Source organism: Saccostrea echinata, unplaced genomic scaffold, assembly GCF_033153115.1.
Source record: "Saccostrea echinata isolate AGI-Se365-2 ecotype Australia unplaced genomic scaffold, CSIRO_AGI_Sech_v1 ptg000028l, whole genome shotgun sequence".
In the NCBI taxonomy this organism is placed as follows: domain Eukaryota; kingdom Metazoa; phylum Mollusca; class Bivalvia; order Ostreida; family Ostreidae; genus Saccostrea; species Saccostrea echinata.
The window spans coordinates 15137247-15152848 of NW_026889777.1; the positions used below are offsets into that span (position 1 = coordinate 15137247).

Sequence of the window (15602 nt, forward strand, 5' to 3'; positions counted from 1 at the left end):
GAATCCCCCCTCATCACGCCCCAAGTTAATTCTTCAATAAAAAAAAGAAAAAGAAAAAAAAATGTCACTACAATATCGTATTAACTATTAAGAGAGGATGTCACGAATCATCAAGCTTCAGATGAAAACTTAAAATATTTATGCCCCCGGATCGAAAGATCACGAAGGTATATTGTTTTGTCCTGTCTGTCTGTTTGTCTGTCTGTCTGTTGTTAACTTTAACCTAGCCCATAACTATTGAATGAATTCGGCTATGGCTTTCATATTTCACAGGTGTATTCCTTGTGACAAGACCATTCTTTGGGTACCACCAAATTTGACCTCTTGACCTTGACCTTGGAGTTTGACCTACTTTTACAAAAAAAATACCACACTTTAACCTTGACCATAACTTTTGAACAGTTGGAGCTAGGGCTTTCATACTTCACATGTGTATTCATTGTGACAAGACCTTTCAGCTGGTTTAAATATTTTTGACCTTTTGACCTTGACCTAAGAGTTTGACCTACTTTTTAAAAACTTTAACCTTGGACATAACTTTTGAACAGTTAGAACTAGGGCTTTCATATTTCACAGGTGTATTCCTTGTAACAAGACCTTTCTTTGGGTGCCAACACTTCTGACCGTTTAACCTTGACCTTTGGAGTTTGTCATGCATTTGAAAGAATTCAACCCTCGCCATAAGCTGCCATACGGGGGCATCAGGGTTTCACAAACACATCCTGTAACCTCCTGTTTTCTTTTATTGGTTATAAAAAGTGTTCATAGTACACAACTTTTACATATATGAAAATGATGGTTTTCTCCCTCTTGAAAGATTGTGTGGCCTTTCTGTGAATAAACTTGGATTTCCTTTACCCAGGAATTCTATGTAACACTTTTGGTTGAAATTGGCCTAGTGGTTCTGGAGAGGAGGTCAAAAAGTTTACAACTGGACAGACAGGCGAACACTGAACAAATGTAACCACTTGAGCTTACAGCTCAGGTGAGCTAAAAGGTGCAAATGAAAAAAAATACAATAATTATTATACATGATAATATATTTACATTATCTTAAGATCCATCTGTGCCTAATATAAGTGATACTGGTTTCAATAGATAATTTCTTCATTCTATCTATGAAAGTAAACTTAAAGATATAAAACAGATCACCAACACTAGCTTCGTGTGAATGCAGCAGTGAATTTAAATTCACTGCTGCATTCTCACAAAGTGTTGGTGATCTGTTTTATATCTTTTAGTTTACAACTTTAAGTACAAACCCTATTGAATACCGTTCGGTATCCACACGTGAAAATCTTCCGCAATATCAACCTGAAGGTGTTGGTCTCCAGTTTTTCTTTGTTTTGTTCTCTATGAAAGTATACAAAAAATTATAATTATAGGTTTGACCTTGAAAATATGCCTGTAATTATACTGACATTTCCGTGAATGTCAAAATGTTATGACACACATCCATTTAACTTGAAAATTGAGAAATATTGGAGGAAATAAAATACATTTAAGCAACATGGTTCTTTTTAATGGACGGTAGGAATTAAAAGTCAGTGATCACTATTGGAAGGTTTTATATGCATGGGCATGTACATTATGATGCAGTATTGTACCGTGGAAACATTAATTTTATGGAGTTTTGTAAATTTTAACAATGCCACACTTCTTCAACTATGAAATTAAATATTTTTTCCCAAACCTTGTAAATTTGACCCCTCAAAATTAAGAAAAAATTATATATTTTACAGTATTTCTTTTCATCTGATCAGAGACATAAACAACAAATAAATAAATAGTGATTTATATTTCTGTTTTTATTTAATAAGTCTTTCTACTTATAAATTAATGACTGTTAATACCAGTGAATAACTGCAAAAGGCTAAATTGTCTTTTTTCTAGATGCTAGTAGCATTTTTTAAATATTCTGGTGAATCTGTAGAGTGCTTGTATCTGCAGCATGTAGAGCTACCCTGTATAATTTATATGAAGTTCTGTACTGCTGCTAACAAGAGTTTTTCTTGACTTTTGTAGAGCTAAAAAGGACAGAAATACATTTATATTACATTCATGCATTATCTTTTATCTAAAAACAAATCAGTTTGACACTGTCACCTTGTAAAATTAATTTGCAATTTCTATGTGCAAATCTGATCTACGGACTTTCATAGTAAAAGTAACAGTAAAATGACCTTTGTCGAGGAAACAAGGATCCCTCTTATATTGATAAGCATAGTAATATATTTGAAAGAATTGACTTAAGGCGGTATCTTTTCACCCCCCCCCCCCTCCTGAAATTGAAGACTTTTCAGGGATTTTTAATTTTTTTTTCTTGCATGTCAAAATTTTTATGTTTGGCATCTGTTAAAGTTAATGTAAAACACCCCATCCCCACTCCATCCACCAAAAAAAAAAAAAAAAAAAAAAAAAAAAAAAAAAAAAAAAAAAAAAAAAAAAAATCTTTGATCCGCAACCTGAATTTCTTTTTTTTTTTTTTAAATGTATTAATTTTATACAAATTAATGTTTAACTTTAAGAACATTTTAAACTGTTAATTAAAATAAATTTAAATAATGATTAAAAAATCTTTGATTATAACATGTACATAGGTATATTAGGCATTTCAATAACAATAAATATAGAGAAAATACCTACATGTACCAGTCCGATAGGTGTCGGTCTTGATTGCCACTGAATCAGCTGTGTATTATTCATTTTATTAAAATATTTGCATCAACTGAATATAATTGTTTCTGCCTACTTCTGCAAAAAGGAAAAATATTTATAAATTAATGTGTGTTGCGAATTGTTGGATAATAAGCAATGGAAACTAATTCATTTGGATTTTACATGCATTTAGTTACCAGTTTACTGTTAACAGATGAATAGAGAAAATTCGGATAAGGAAGAAAGTGATCGCTTTTGGAAATAAATATTTTTTTTAAATTGTATTACCTGATTTTTGAAAGGGTTTTGTTGTTGACAAGATTCCAAGGTTATGAATCTTTTTCCCTCTTGAAACAACATGAATTTTCCTTGAGCCTGACAGTGCTCCAGAACATCCAAAGGTTGCCGACATTTTTTGTTTCTATCACAGAAGAACCTCCAAGGGAGGTAATTCATTACAATAAAAGATGGGAAAAGTACCCATCAGTATGATAAAAAATCTTTTCAATTTAAGCCCACTTAAGAATCCTTCTCAATATTAATTTTGATATAAACAGATATAGCGAGCGGCGCAAAGCGCCGCTCGTTTCTGCGAGCTCTTATAGTGAGCGCAGCGAGCGGCGCGAAATAAGCCGCTCGTCACCGCGCAACGCCTGGGCGAAGAGAAAATTCGGACTTTGCACATTGATCCAAATGAATTTTTTCCGCAGTTACCTGTGGTCCCATAATGCTTAGCGAATTGCATCTCGTCGCAAATTACGTTCTCGCGGTAGCAACAAAAATTCAACAAAAAATAAAATCACCTCGATTTAATGGATATATAGTAGATAAATAGTAGATTAAACGTTCTTGATTAAAATAAGCACTGAATAGACTCCGTTTTGGTAATGCAACTTGCATACGACGTTATATGACGTCAGAGTCTAGACGTAGCAAATATCACGTGCAGTTTGACGAGCCCGATCTTAATTAAAACTGAAAGGTATCTGCGCTCGCCCTAACGGTAGCACCGTCAACATATTAGCAACGTCTGGGCGAAGAGAAAATTCGGACTTTGCACATTGACCCAAACGATTTTTTTTTCCGCAGTTACCTGTGGTCCCATAATGCTTTGCGAATTGCATCTCGCCGCAAACAACGTTCTCGTGGTAACAAGAAGTTCCAAGAAAAAAATAAACTCACCTTGATTTGATGGATGTATAGCAGATAAACAGTACATTGTAGATTAAACCTTCTTTATTAAAATTAGCACTGTTCAGACTTCGTTTGGTAATGAAACTTACAAGCGACGTCTTGTGATGTCAGAGTCTAGACGTACTAAATGTCACGTGCGATTTGAAGAGCCGATCTAAATAAAACTGAATATAGGTATCTGCGCTCGCCCTTACGGTCGCACCGTCAACATATTAATGTTCTCCTTTTGAAGAATAGCATCAGATATTCATTTTCTTGTTGTTTTAAGAATTCAGTCACTGAATCAGGGTCAAAAATAGGCTATGTGTATACATATAGAGAAACTAATAGAAATTTAAAAGTTCTTGTTCACATGCAGACAAAATATAAAAATACTAGTTTTTCAAAAATTGTTTTAATCAGTTTTATTAATATTTATTGATTTTTTATTTGTTGTACTATGCAAAAGTCCTGCAAATCGACTGAATCTGAATTTTTCTAAAGCGTGTATTTTACTTACTTTGATATATGGTTATCATGTAAACGACTTGGCTAATCATTCTAAAATTTTACCACAAATGATAAAACTGTTAAAGAAGTTTATTAACGCAAAAATCCCAATTTTTTAAAATTTTATAGTTTCCATCAATTACATTGAGTAAGCTTGATGATTCGTGACATTCTCTCTTAAATATTTTAAAAGACTTCTTCACAGATGTGTCGTCTGTGATTTTACACAACACAGAGCATTTAAGATAAATGTTTGTATTTGTTTAGTAGCAATTTTTGGGCTGGGTAATACTGCATTTTACTTTAATGACAATAAAGTTTAATTTTTTCAAGTCTTGCTAAATATTATATCTAATCTCATACCTTTGTTAACATATCTTTATGCGTATTTTTCTAATGTGCGTTATTAATAATTCTTGAGCATAGTACGCAGTTTACGAATTTTTGAAACGATACCCGGCACGCTAACCTAAATTTCAATAAATTGTTAAAAAAGCACTGCGTATCGATGTGTCTAGGTCAAAGTCTGGCACAGTGTACGGCGGGTTTTTGTATCACCTGAAATGTAAACACCTCAAATCTAAAATGAGTAAAAATTCAAAGTTAATTCTTTAGGAAATAAACATGGATTGTTAAAGAATAAAGTCACTGATAAATTATTTATTTTTACTGGGTTTGAACGTAAGATCAATGATAAATGTTCTCTGTATAACTTCTTTACATTCAATTTATATAAAACACATGTATCAGGTCCGTAAGAACCAATTTCAGTTGGGGGGGGGGGGGGGGGGCAGACATACATTTTCAGTTTGGGGGCACTATCAGCTACCAAAAATTCCTTGACAATCAAAACAAAAAAAGGCCATCGGACGTTTTTATTGAGGGGACACGAGCATATAGTAAGCTATATTTTCTATAGTATTCTATATATCGGCAAAATAATGGGGGGGGGGGGCAGGCTTGTGCCCCCCTCCCCCGGTTCCTACGGCCGTGTGTATTGCAAGGAAATGATTTTTGCACCTGTGTTAATTAAAATATCATTTATGTTAAGTATTATTGTTAAGTATTCCTGTATCAGGAATATTTGACAAAAATCAGGATTTAAGCTCCATTGATATATTATTTATGGATAAGACTAAAATGAAGTAAAGTAGAAACTTGAAGACTAACTTTCACCACTTGCTTAAGGCACATAAAGAACGCTTAAAATGAACCTTTTGGATATCTTTTAGCTCTTCTGAAATTTTTTTCGCCACATTAAAAGATGATTTATGCCACATCAAATGAAGTTAATCATTGTCTTAAGTTGTATCCTGCACTTACTCTAGATCATTGTTTCTTTACCTTCTACATTTTTTTATTTTAAAAAACCCCATGTGTTCCTTTCAGTAACACATAACTGGTATAAGAATAAGCAAATTAAAAAAAGAAAAGAAAAGAAAAAACGGAGTTATGTCATATCCCCTCTGTGCAAGCAGCTAATTACATTAAGAAGCATTGTTCATATATGAATTGTTTGAATGTAAATACATTAATGAGTCCATATTAAGAACAAAAGGTGGATCACTATGAATCATTTATCGACATATTATTACAATTGAATGAAATACATGGAAAGTTTTTTTGTTTGTTTGTTTGTTTTTTGTATTTTTAAATTGATATTCCTCCGCTATTCAAGAAGTCCAATATAAAGTTCCATCAATTACCATGAAAAAAAAAAAATCAGAATTCATTATATATATAATGTCTAGGCTTGTGTTATATACTGTATAGGGTTTTAATTTCACGGGTTGTAATTTTCACGTTTTTCTCTACTCTGACACGATCGCGGTTGTTGAATTCGCAGAATTGGTATATAATAAAAGTTACCTCTCTTGTTTCAAAAATTCGTAAACTGCGTACTATGCTCAAGAATTATTAATAACGCACATTAGAAAAATACGCATAAAGATATGTTAACAAAGGTATGAGATTAGATATAATATTTAGCAAGACTTGAAAAAATTAAACTTTATTGTCATTAAAGTAAAATGCAGTATTACCCAGCCCAAAAATTGCTACTAAACAAATACAAACATTTATCTTAAATGCTCTGTGTTGTGTAAAATCACAGACGACACATCTGTGAAGAAGTCTTTTAAAATATTTAAGAGAGAATGTCACGAATCATCAAGCTTACTCAATGTAATTGATGGAAACTATAAAATTTTAAAAAATTGGGATTTTTGCGTTAATAAACTAAAGAAGCATTGTTCATATATGAATTGTTTGAATGTAAATACATTAATGAGTCCATATTAAGAACAAAAGGTGGATCACTATGAATCATTTATCGACATATTATTACAATTGAATGAAATACATGGAAAGTTTTTTTGTTTGTTTGTTTGTTTTTTGTATTTTTAAATTGATATTCCTCCGCTATTCAAGAAGTCCAATATAAAGTTCCATCAATTACCATGAAAAAAAAAAAATCAGAATTCATTATATATATAATGTCTAGGCTTGTGTTATATACTGTATAGGGTTTTAATTTCACGGGTTGTAATTTTCACGTTTTTCTCTACTCTGACACGATCGCGGTTGTTGAATTCGCAGAATTGGTATATAATAAAAGTTACCTCCCTTGTCTATATCCGTTTAATCCATACCATAGCTGGAACAACATTAATCAGCGTTGTGTATTCTCTTCACGAACAACAGGATAGGTCTATATAAAACAGTTAGATTTAATAATTAATAGATGATTAATCAAAACAAGTGCAGTTATTAAAAGTTCTTGACTATAAACGTCGAATGACTTTCTATGCTATTACGATGAGTGCATGAACACCCCAAGATCTTCTTTCCGAAGGGATAACACATCGTGGCGAAAAGCCAGTGGACGGTAAGAAATGTGTAAATTTAGGTCGACGAAATAATATCTTTCCACATCTACAGCAAGTTCGATAGTCATCTGAATGATTTTTAAAAACCAAAATGTCGATAAAAACTAAAACGCATGATAACGCAGGTAACAAATACACGTGGTAACATAGTTACGCACGGGTAATCAAAACCCATGAACAACATGTTGTGATTGATGAAACTTGTAGCGTTTGTTATATCCCTTTATCGATACATTATCTCATTTGAATGAAATGCAGGTATATATGTTTTTTATGCCCCCGTATCGAAGATTCGGGGGTATATAGTTTTTGTCCTGTCCGTCCCTCTGTCTGTCTGTTTCTCTGTTCATCTGTTTGTCTGTTTGTCCGCAAAAACTTTAACATTACTCATAACTTTTGTTTATTTCACATGTATATTCTTTGTGACAAGACCTTTCTTTGGGTACCATCATCTTTGACCTTTTGATCTTGACCTTGGAGTTTGACCCAGTTTTACAAAATTTTACCAAACTTAACCTTGGCCACAACTTTTGAACAGATGCTGCTAGGGCTTTCATATTTCACATGAGTAATCCTTGTGACAAGACCTTCCTTTGGAGACCAACAACTTTCACCCTTTAACCTTGACCTAGGAGTTTGAGCTACTTTTGAAAAACTTTAAACTTGGCCATAACTTTTGAACGGTTAGTGCTAGGGCTTTTATACTTCATATGTGTAATCCTTGTGAGAAGACCTTCCTTTAGATATCAAAAACTTTTACCCTTTGACCTTGACATACGAGTTTGACCTACATTTGAAAAACTTTAACCTTGGCCATAATTTTTGAACGGTTAATGCTAGGGCTTTTATACTTCACATATGTAATCCTTGTGACAAGATCTTACTTTTGATACCAACAACTTTTACCCTTTGACCTTGACCTTGGAGTTTGATCTCCTATTGAAAAACTATAACCTTGGCCATATCTTTTGAACGGTTGGTGCTAGGGCTTTCATATTTCACATGTGTATTTCTTGTGAGAAGGCCTTTCCTTGGGCACCATTAATTTTGACATTTGACTTTGATCCTGATGTTTGACTTACTTTTGAAAAACTTTAACATCTTCCATATCTTTTCAATGCATTCATATTTCACACACATATTCCTTGGGACAAGACCTTACTTTGGGTACCAACATATTTGATTTGCATTTCAGAAAGTTTAACCTTCGCAAAAAGTTGCTGTACGGGGGCATCAGTGTTTCACAAACACACTTTGTTCTAAATAGATATTCCTTCCCTATTCAAGAGGTTCATTATAACGTCCTATCAATTACCATGGGAATTTTAAAAAAATCCTTATAAAATTCATTTAATTATATTTACTCTTCCGTTATATGTACACATGCTATTGCTCAAAAGAAACGGCGACAACTTCCAATTATTGTATCCCTTTATCTGCTCCGCAAACCAGCTTTCCTAAACCTTGATAATTGCAAGGAAATCATAGCATGAATTGGATTCCATACATTACCAAGTGCACTCTAGTTGCATACCTAGCAAATGATATCTTCGACATTTACTTTCCCTAACAATGTCGAGTGCGTCATCTCCCCGAGATTTAGAGAAGGTAGTCAGAGACGGATTGAGCACGCTTGTGCTGGCTTTTGGAAACAAAGTGGGAATAATTGATGAATTTATCAAAATACATCCTTGCACCGCAGAGGAACTTAGTAAGAAGACAGGTAAAAAGTTAAGGTAAGTTCTACATTTTAGTGTTACTGAAAAACAGCTAACTGTAATACATGCTCAATTTTGAAAACTGACAGGAACAAAATTTACGTATCAGATTGAGATATATCAAAGTTAATAGTGACTTATCTCTTTTAGGCTTTAATTTTATATTTCAAATCGTTAAAATGCTCAGGAAAAGAGACTTTTTGTTTATTTTCAAACCTAAGGTAACAAGAAAAAATCAAGTCTTTCTTAAAATTTGCATTCTGTTCGTGGAAATTTACTCCGTTTGCAAATAGTGAAGATTTAATATAAATCGCTGTTTACAATTGCCATTTTCTCGACATAAATGTAAATGTTATAATTTTGCCGATATATGGATTACTATAGAAAACATAGATACTATATGCTTGTGCCCCCTCAATAAAAACGTCTGATGTCCCTTTTTTTTTTTCTTTTTTCTTTTTTTTTGCTTGTCAAGATATTTTTGGTAGTTGATATCGCCCCCTCAACTGAAAATGTATGGCTGTGCCCCTTAAACTGAAATTGCTTCCTTTGGGCCTGATATGTATTTAAGCATATTATGGGCGAACAATAAACATAATGATACTAGTGATGGAACGATCAATGCACAAACAGAAGTGAGACTTTTTCTTAATCAAACAGAGTAAATAACACTTTGAAATATATGACAGTATCACATATAATAAATATTTGCACTCCAGCAACGATTCGAACTCACCAAATACACAAATGTGTACAACTTAAAAAGGTGGAATACTAGTAATTTGCGAACAAACTACTTAAAAATTTTTTTAAGTATGAACATGAATAATATAGAATGTTGAATTTAAAGAAATATCTTGATTTTCTTAATATTATAATAAAACAAATGAATGTAAAAAAAAAAAACAAAAAACAAAAAAAAAAAAAAAAAAAAAAAAAAAAAAAAAAAAACATAGAATGAATCTCTTTGGAACAGAGCGCAAAAACAATCATATTTCTATTCAAATTAAATAAATGTGACTGTTGACAGTTCTAATAAATACGAACTAAAGAAATTTATATACTAAATGATTAAGTTTCAATTTGTTGATCAAAAATAAGAATGAAAAATTTCGGTCATCTTTAATATTAGTGTTTTGATCTTAATTGAATTATTACCTTGAAGTATGTTTACTATTATTTTACGATTATGTACGCTTTATACTTTATGTCTTTTTTGTCCTGTCTGTTTTATAATAAAGAAAAAAGGTTATATATCATAAGCATAATTTTGAAGTTGAACTTAAGCATTGAATATTTCATGAATTTTAATTATACATGACTCCTTTTACATGAATAATTAGTCTTGATATCTTTAAATAACGAATAAATCATGACCCTTGATAATAATAAAACAGTTGTTAACGGTTAATTTAGTAGGTATCTTGGAAATGAGAATTGAGCAAAATTCGTGTAAACGAAAAAAAATTCAAGAGCATTAAAGATATACACGCTATAACTTGCGTCACTTAAAAGATAAAGTTGGAAATTTATTTATTTTTTGTTTACCAAATAAAGTTATGAAGATATTGTAAATTACACAATTGGAAATGAACGCATTATAAAGATATCAAATTATAATTATTTATTATCCTACTAGAAGAGTAATGCCTATATTTAAATCCATGCATCATGTGACACCGTCGCTACTTTTAGATTGATAAACAAAAATGGCGTCAAGAAAACGAGGTAGGCCGTTTGGTATATAAAATAACTTTTAACATGGATGGCATAGGTTTTATGCTTAAAGACACTTATCTTTAAAAACAACCAGTATTAACCATCTACTCTGTAATGACAGATTTGAACTTTTATTCAAAATCGTAGTCAAAATGCAACGTACCTCGTTGTCTATGATTTCCCGCGGACATGCGTGTCTATATACTGTTTACGCACTTCCTTCATCAATATTCATGAATAGGCTGAATTCTTAATTGCAGATCTTGCTTAATTGTTTTGTAATTACAAGGACCTATTTAGTAAAATTTTGTGGAAAGTAATTATTTTTATTACACATCATGTGTCTCAAATCATTTAATAATTTTGTTTCACATAAAAAAATCGCGTTTATATAGCGTGTATATCTTTAAAGTACAATAAAGATTTCTTTTAATTACAGGTACATACAAGAATGGTTGGGATGTCTAATCTCGACAGGAATCGTCCGAATTCACGAGGACGGCAAATATTCACTTCCGTACGAGGATTCTATGATAAAGGAATGCTGTAATATCGCTGCAGCACTCCCAGTTCTGAGTGAGATGTTCCCTCGTCTAGAGAATGTTCTTCCGGAAGACGGACCACGAGGTTTGTTTGTGTTTAAAGGCTGTCTAAAAAGGCTCGTGGACATCAGCGTCTTTTGTTATTTTGAATGATATACTATTGTATATCGAGATATTTGATAAAAAAAATATTATGGTTTTGTTGTTTGAATTTAATATGAATGAAAATCGCCTTCTTTGAAGGTTGCGGAAGACTCGAATAGGCCAGGGCAAAAATGTCAAACTAAAATTAGGTTGTTGGACATGATAAACTGATAAAGGGGATATTACGAAAAAAAAAACCGCAATGAATTCGTCTTATATATTGCCCAAACCTTGGCCACCTGAACGAAACAGCATGCAATCAGAAATTATTGTTGAACCCAATGAAGAAAAAATAATAGAAATAGTTCCTCTCATTATTTTTTCAAATGGCACAAACAATAAATTAATTTTCATTCCATTGGTCTTTGAATTCGATCTTATTTGGAAATAAACAACCTGCTGGGCTCTTGACAACAAATATTGCACCCCATTTTTTATGCACATAATCAACGGTTACCTGAGATCCTACGGCAGTTATTACCGAAATCAAACATTATTCACCAATAAATCACGGATGTCACCAAAAGATTATAAGATCAGCTGATAAACCTTCTTTTTTTTTACCTAAAGTGGGCTGTTTCGTGGATCTCCCTAAAATTCTTACACTCCATGATTTTACTGATAAAGCAATAAAATCGCAACTGATTTGACAATTTTATAATAATAAATATTAATTTAATTATGTTAAAACAATATATATAAATGGTTAAAAGATATTTTTAATCCAGTGAAAGCTCAAATCGTCTGCGATGTACAAATAAACAAATAAGTTGACCCTTTGGTGTTAAATATTGAAGAAACAATCAGTCATATTTAAGAGCTGTTGGTAGAATAGAAATAAAGTTTTTGTTGTCGTCGATGATGCAGGAGAACCTCTTCGGTCTCGAAATATTGTTTAAAGTATAAAAGCCTCGGCTAACGTCTCGTCTGTTATATTTCACACAGCGTTTCTCGACCTCAGAGGTTATCCTGGCATATTCACCAACAATGCAAACTTTATTTCTTGAATATAAACTTGTGCACTAAAGTGTGACATTAAACTATGACTATAAACTTTATAATTGGAATTGAACAAAAACATAGCTACATGTCAGTTTATAACGATGGGTCATTTTGCAGCCATTGTTTTTTCTAATTCAATGTTCATGAAATTAATCTTAGAATATATATTGTCTCTCTATATATTATAAAAATTAACCATTGAAGGTTATGGCTACTACGACCCTTTCCTCGAGTGGTGGGGTACCTATCACAACCCGGAAGTGACGTGGATTCATGACCAGCTGATTCCTGTCCTGGACCTCAAACCAGGTTCATATTCATATAATATATGTAACACTATGCTTAATCAAGAATCCTCAACATTCAATACCTTTGGAAAATATAAATTTCATGAAATTTCATCGAGGATATTTTCATATAACAGGAACTCAATTCACACTGCTAGATCTTGGGTGTGGTTACGGTAGGCTTACTAGAGAGATAGCAAGACGGTACCCTGAAAGTACTGTAATCGGCATTGACATGGATCAAGTCTCCATAGATCACGCAAATAAAGAACTCTCAAAAGGCGGTCAGAAAAACCTCCAATTTCTTTGTATGAAAGGAGGACACCTTCCAAACGATTGGGCGGAAAAGTTTGACTTCGTCATATTGGTGGACGTTCTTCATGATTCATACGAAGTAGACGACATCTTGGAGGAAACAAAGCGAGTCCTTAAACCAGACGGACATGGGGCAGCGTACGACCCTCCGGTGTCATCATACCACCAAAAGCTGATTGACAACAAATCAGCGCAGTTCTTTATGCCATTGAGTCTATTTTCCTGCCTTCCTATGAGTTCTTCTGGTCCTTCTGGGGGAGGACTAGGTGTAGGATGGGGCTACGAACGGAGGAAGGAAAAGGTAGAGGAACATGGATTCAACTTGATTCAGATTGGCGACGAGGACACAGACACAATACAAGAGTGTATTGCCTTCCAGAAATAAGAGATACGCAACGAAACCAGGAATACGTTCCGAATCTCGAGTGAAAACAAAGCTACCGGTGAACAGATTCATTTTTATGCATTTAACGTGTTTGAAATAAAAGATTGCATTTAGTTTCACTTTGTTGTTTTGAAAATACATGTAACATCTTTAAAGATTTTTTTTTTAAATAATTGGTCACGGCTATTTTCAGGTAATACAAAATGTCATGCCCGTAAATCAATTATAATAACCAGGATCATATTCATTTATTTCAGTCATAAGGTCTCATTTTTAAAACAATTACGGATTGCTCGTTTGTTCAGTTTCAATAACATTTTCAAATATGCAATAATAATTCAAATGAAATTAAACAATTTTTTAAATTATGTTTTGAAAAAGAAATGCATCGAATCATTTTAAGTGCAATATACACAGATATTTTCGCATCATATTGTCATTGCTCATACTAAATCTGAGTTCTATTTGCAATGCACATTCCTATACATTTCTCTTTAAAATTCATGACGAAAAGTCTCAGACGATTTTTGATTTGCTGATTGGGACATACAAGTAAAATAAAAGAATGAGTATACTGGTAGGTTTTTATACTGTAAAATGGCACATTTGCGTGTGGTAAGATTTTTGTTATTTGATGAAAACTATAGGTTCGCGGGGATTTGATTTCGTGAAAGAACTGTTGAGTTGTAAAGTATATGACATTTTACATTTCGCGGTGGACATTAATTCGTGGGTGTCTTCGTACCTCAAAAACTACGAAAATTACATCCCCACGAAAATTAGTGATTTACAGTATTTATAAGTAAAAGATAATTGATTTTCAAAAGTGCATAATTTCTTTGAGTCTTTTAGAATCACGGGACAAAATTGACTTTCGAAAGTCCCTAATATTTCTTTGTGTCTTTTAGCATAATGTCATTCACTTCGTCTAATATCAGTAAACTGTTGTAACTATGTGTTGGAGAAGCCATGAACTGCGTAAAAAGTAATATCATGTTTGGAGAAGCCATGAGCTGCGTAATAACTCATTCAATTATACGGCTATATTTGTTTCTTCAGAAAAGAATTTCTATATCTTTAGACTGAAAGCCATTAATTCCCAATTGCACCAGCATAAAAATCTCAAGTAACTATAGTAAAAAAATCTTGGGAAATGATCCATCTTGTGTAAAATGCAACAATTATTGCACTGCAACGGAATTCATAATTCAAATCAAGTATAATGACCATGGGGCGTGGTATGTATATACACCACCAAATAAAGTACACACAACTCTCAATTGGAGAGGACTTACCGCACCATATTAGGGAGTATCGCAGGGACAGAAATAAAACCTTGTATTATATAGTACAAGTTGTTTAGATAAAGAGCAATAATTATAAAACAGTAAATAATGTACCATAAATGTCATAAACATTTATTTAGCTATAAAATCACACTATCAATAAATAAAATCAAATAAACCATGGCGATGATTATCTGGCAAAATCTTCTTAATTAGGCTTATGAATATTTATCATAGTATGTATCAGAACGAATGGAAAAGAGCAAAAGTATAAATAAAACATGAACCATTTTATTTATAATCTTAAAAATAAAATCAAAATGCCACTTTCAGGCCCTCTATTAAAAGGAATAAAGTTATAAGATGAGATATAGTCAGAAAGATTTTTTTAAGAAAGCAGTAAAAAAGTTCATCTATATTGAATGACAACGATGTAACCATAACAAGGTAATTCAAGGAATTTGTGTCCCCAACTTAAGAAAATAAAGAAACTTGTAAAAGATCTAAAGAAAGCAGAAAGAGAAAGAAAAAAAAGATCGAATCATGATCATTTAAGCTTTTGGCTGTAATTTCAAAAGGGGTCTTTTTAAAACTAAAGATATTAAGACCTTAAGTGTGCAAAGCTAAGGAAGAACTAAAGTACTATGAATACAATGTATTAATTTCTATTGTTGGTCTTTGAACTTATCAACAGTTTCGTTTGAAGTCATCTTTTCGCAAATTTTATGGTCGACACAATGACTTTGTCTATACATACAACCTATCATTGAGTCAAATGCTGACTGGCGTTTTTCATACTAGTTGTTAGGCCATTATTCATACACTGAATTGCCTACGGATTTTTCCGGGTTTTTTTTTCCGATCATGACAAGGAGCACACGGTGGGTGTGACCGGTCGGCAGGGGATGCTCACTCCTCCATGGTATCTGATCCCACCTCTAAATTTTGAGGTCCCTGTTTGCTCTGCTCCAAATT

The 15602-nt window shown here is 32.6% G+C and overlaps 1 protein-coding gene across 1 annotated transcript; it reads left to right on the forward strand.

The window, feature by feature from the left end:
- Positions 1-8771: 8771 nt before the first annotated feature.
- LOC133193806 (uncharacterized) lies at positions 8772-13455 on the forward strand. Its single transcript, XM_061329737.1, has 4 exons — positions 8772-8965; positions 11106-11293; positions 12559-12663; positions 12779-13455. The coding sequence occupies exons 1-4, from the start codon at positions 8802-8804 to the stop codon at positions 13339-13341; spliced, it is 1020 nt and encodes a 339-aa protein (XP_061185721.1). The 5' UTR covers positions 8772-8801; the 3' UTR covers positions 13342-13455.
- The last annotated feature ends 2147 nt before the right edge of the window (positions 13456-15602 follow it).

What these genes read in the sequence shown, in the direction of transcription:
- LOC133193806 (XM_061329737.1), top strand. Translation starts at nt 8,802, where the DNA reads ATGTCGAGTGCGTCATCTCCCCGAGATTTAGAGAAGGTAGTCAGAGAC. An exon ending in AAGACAGGTAAAAAGTTAAG is followed by an intron (nt 8,966 to 11,105) that starts GTAAGTTCTACA and finishes TTTTAATTACAG; the next exon opens with GTACATACAAGAATGGTTGG. An exon ending in TCCGGAAGACGGACCACGAG is followed by an intron (nt 11,294 to 12,558) that starts GTTTGTTTGTGT and finishes TAACCATTGAAG; the next exon opens with GTTATGGCTACTACGACCCT.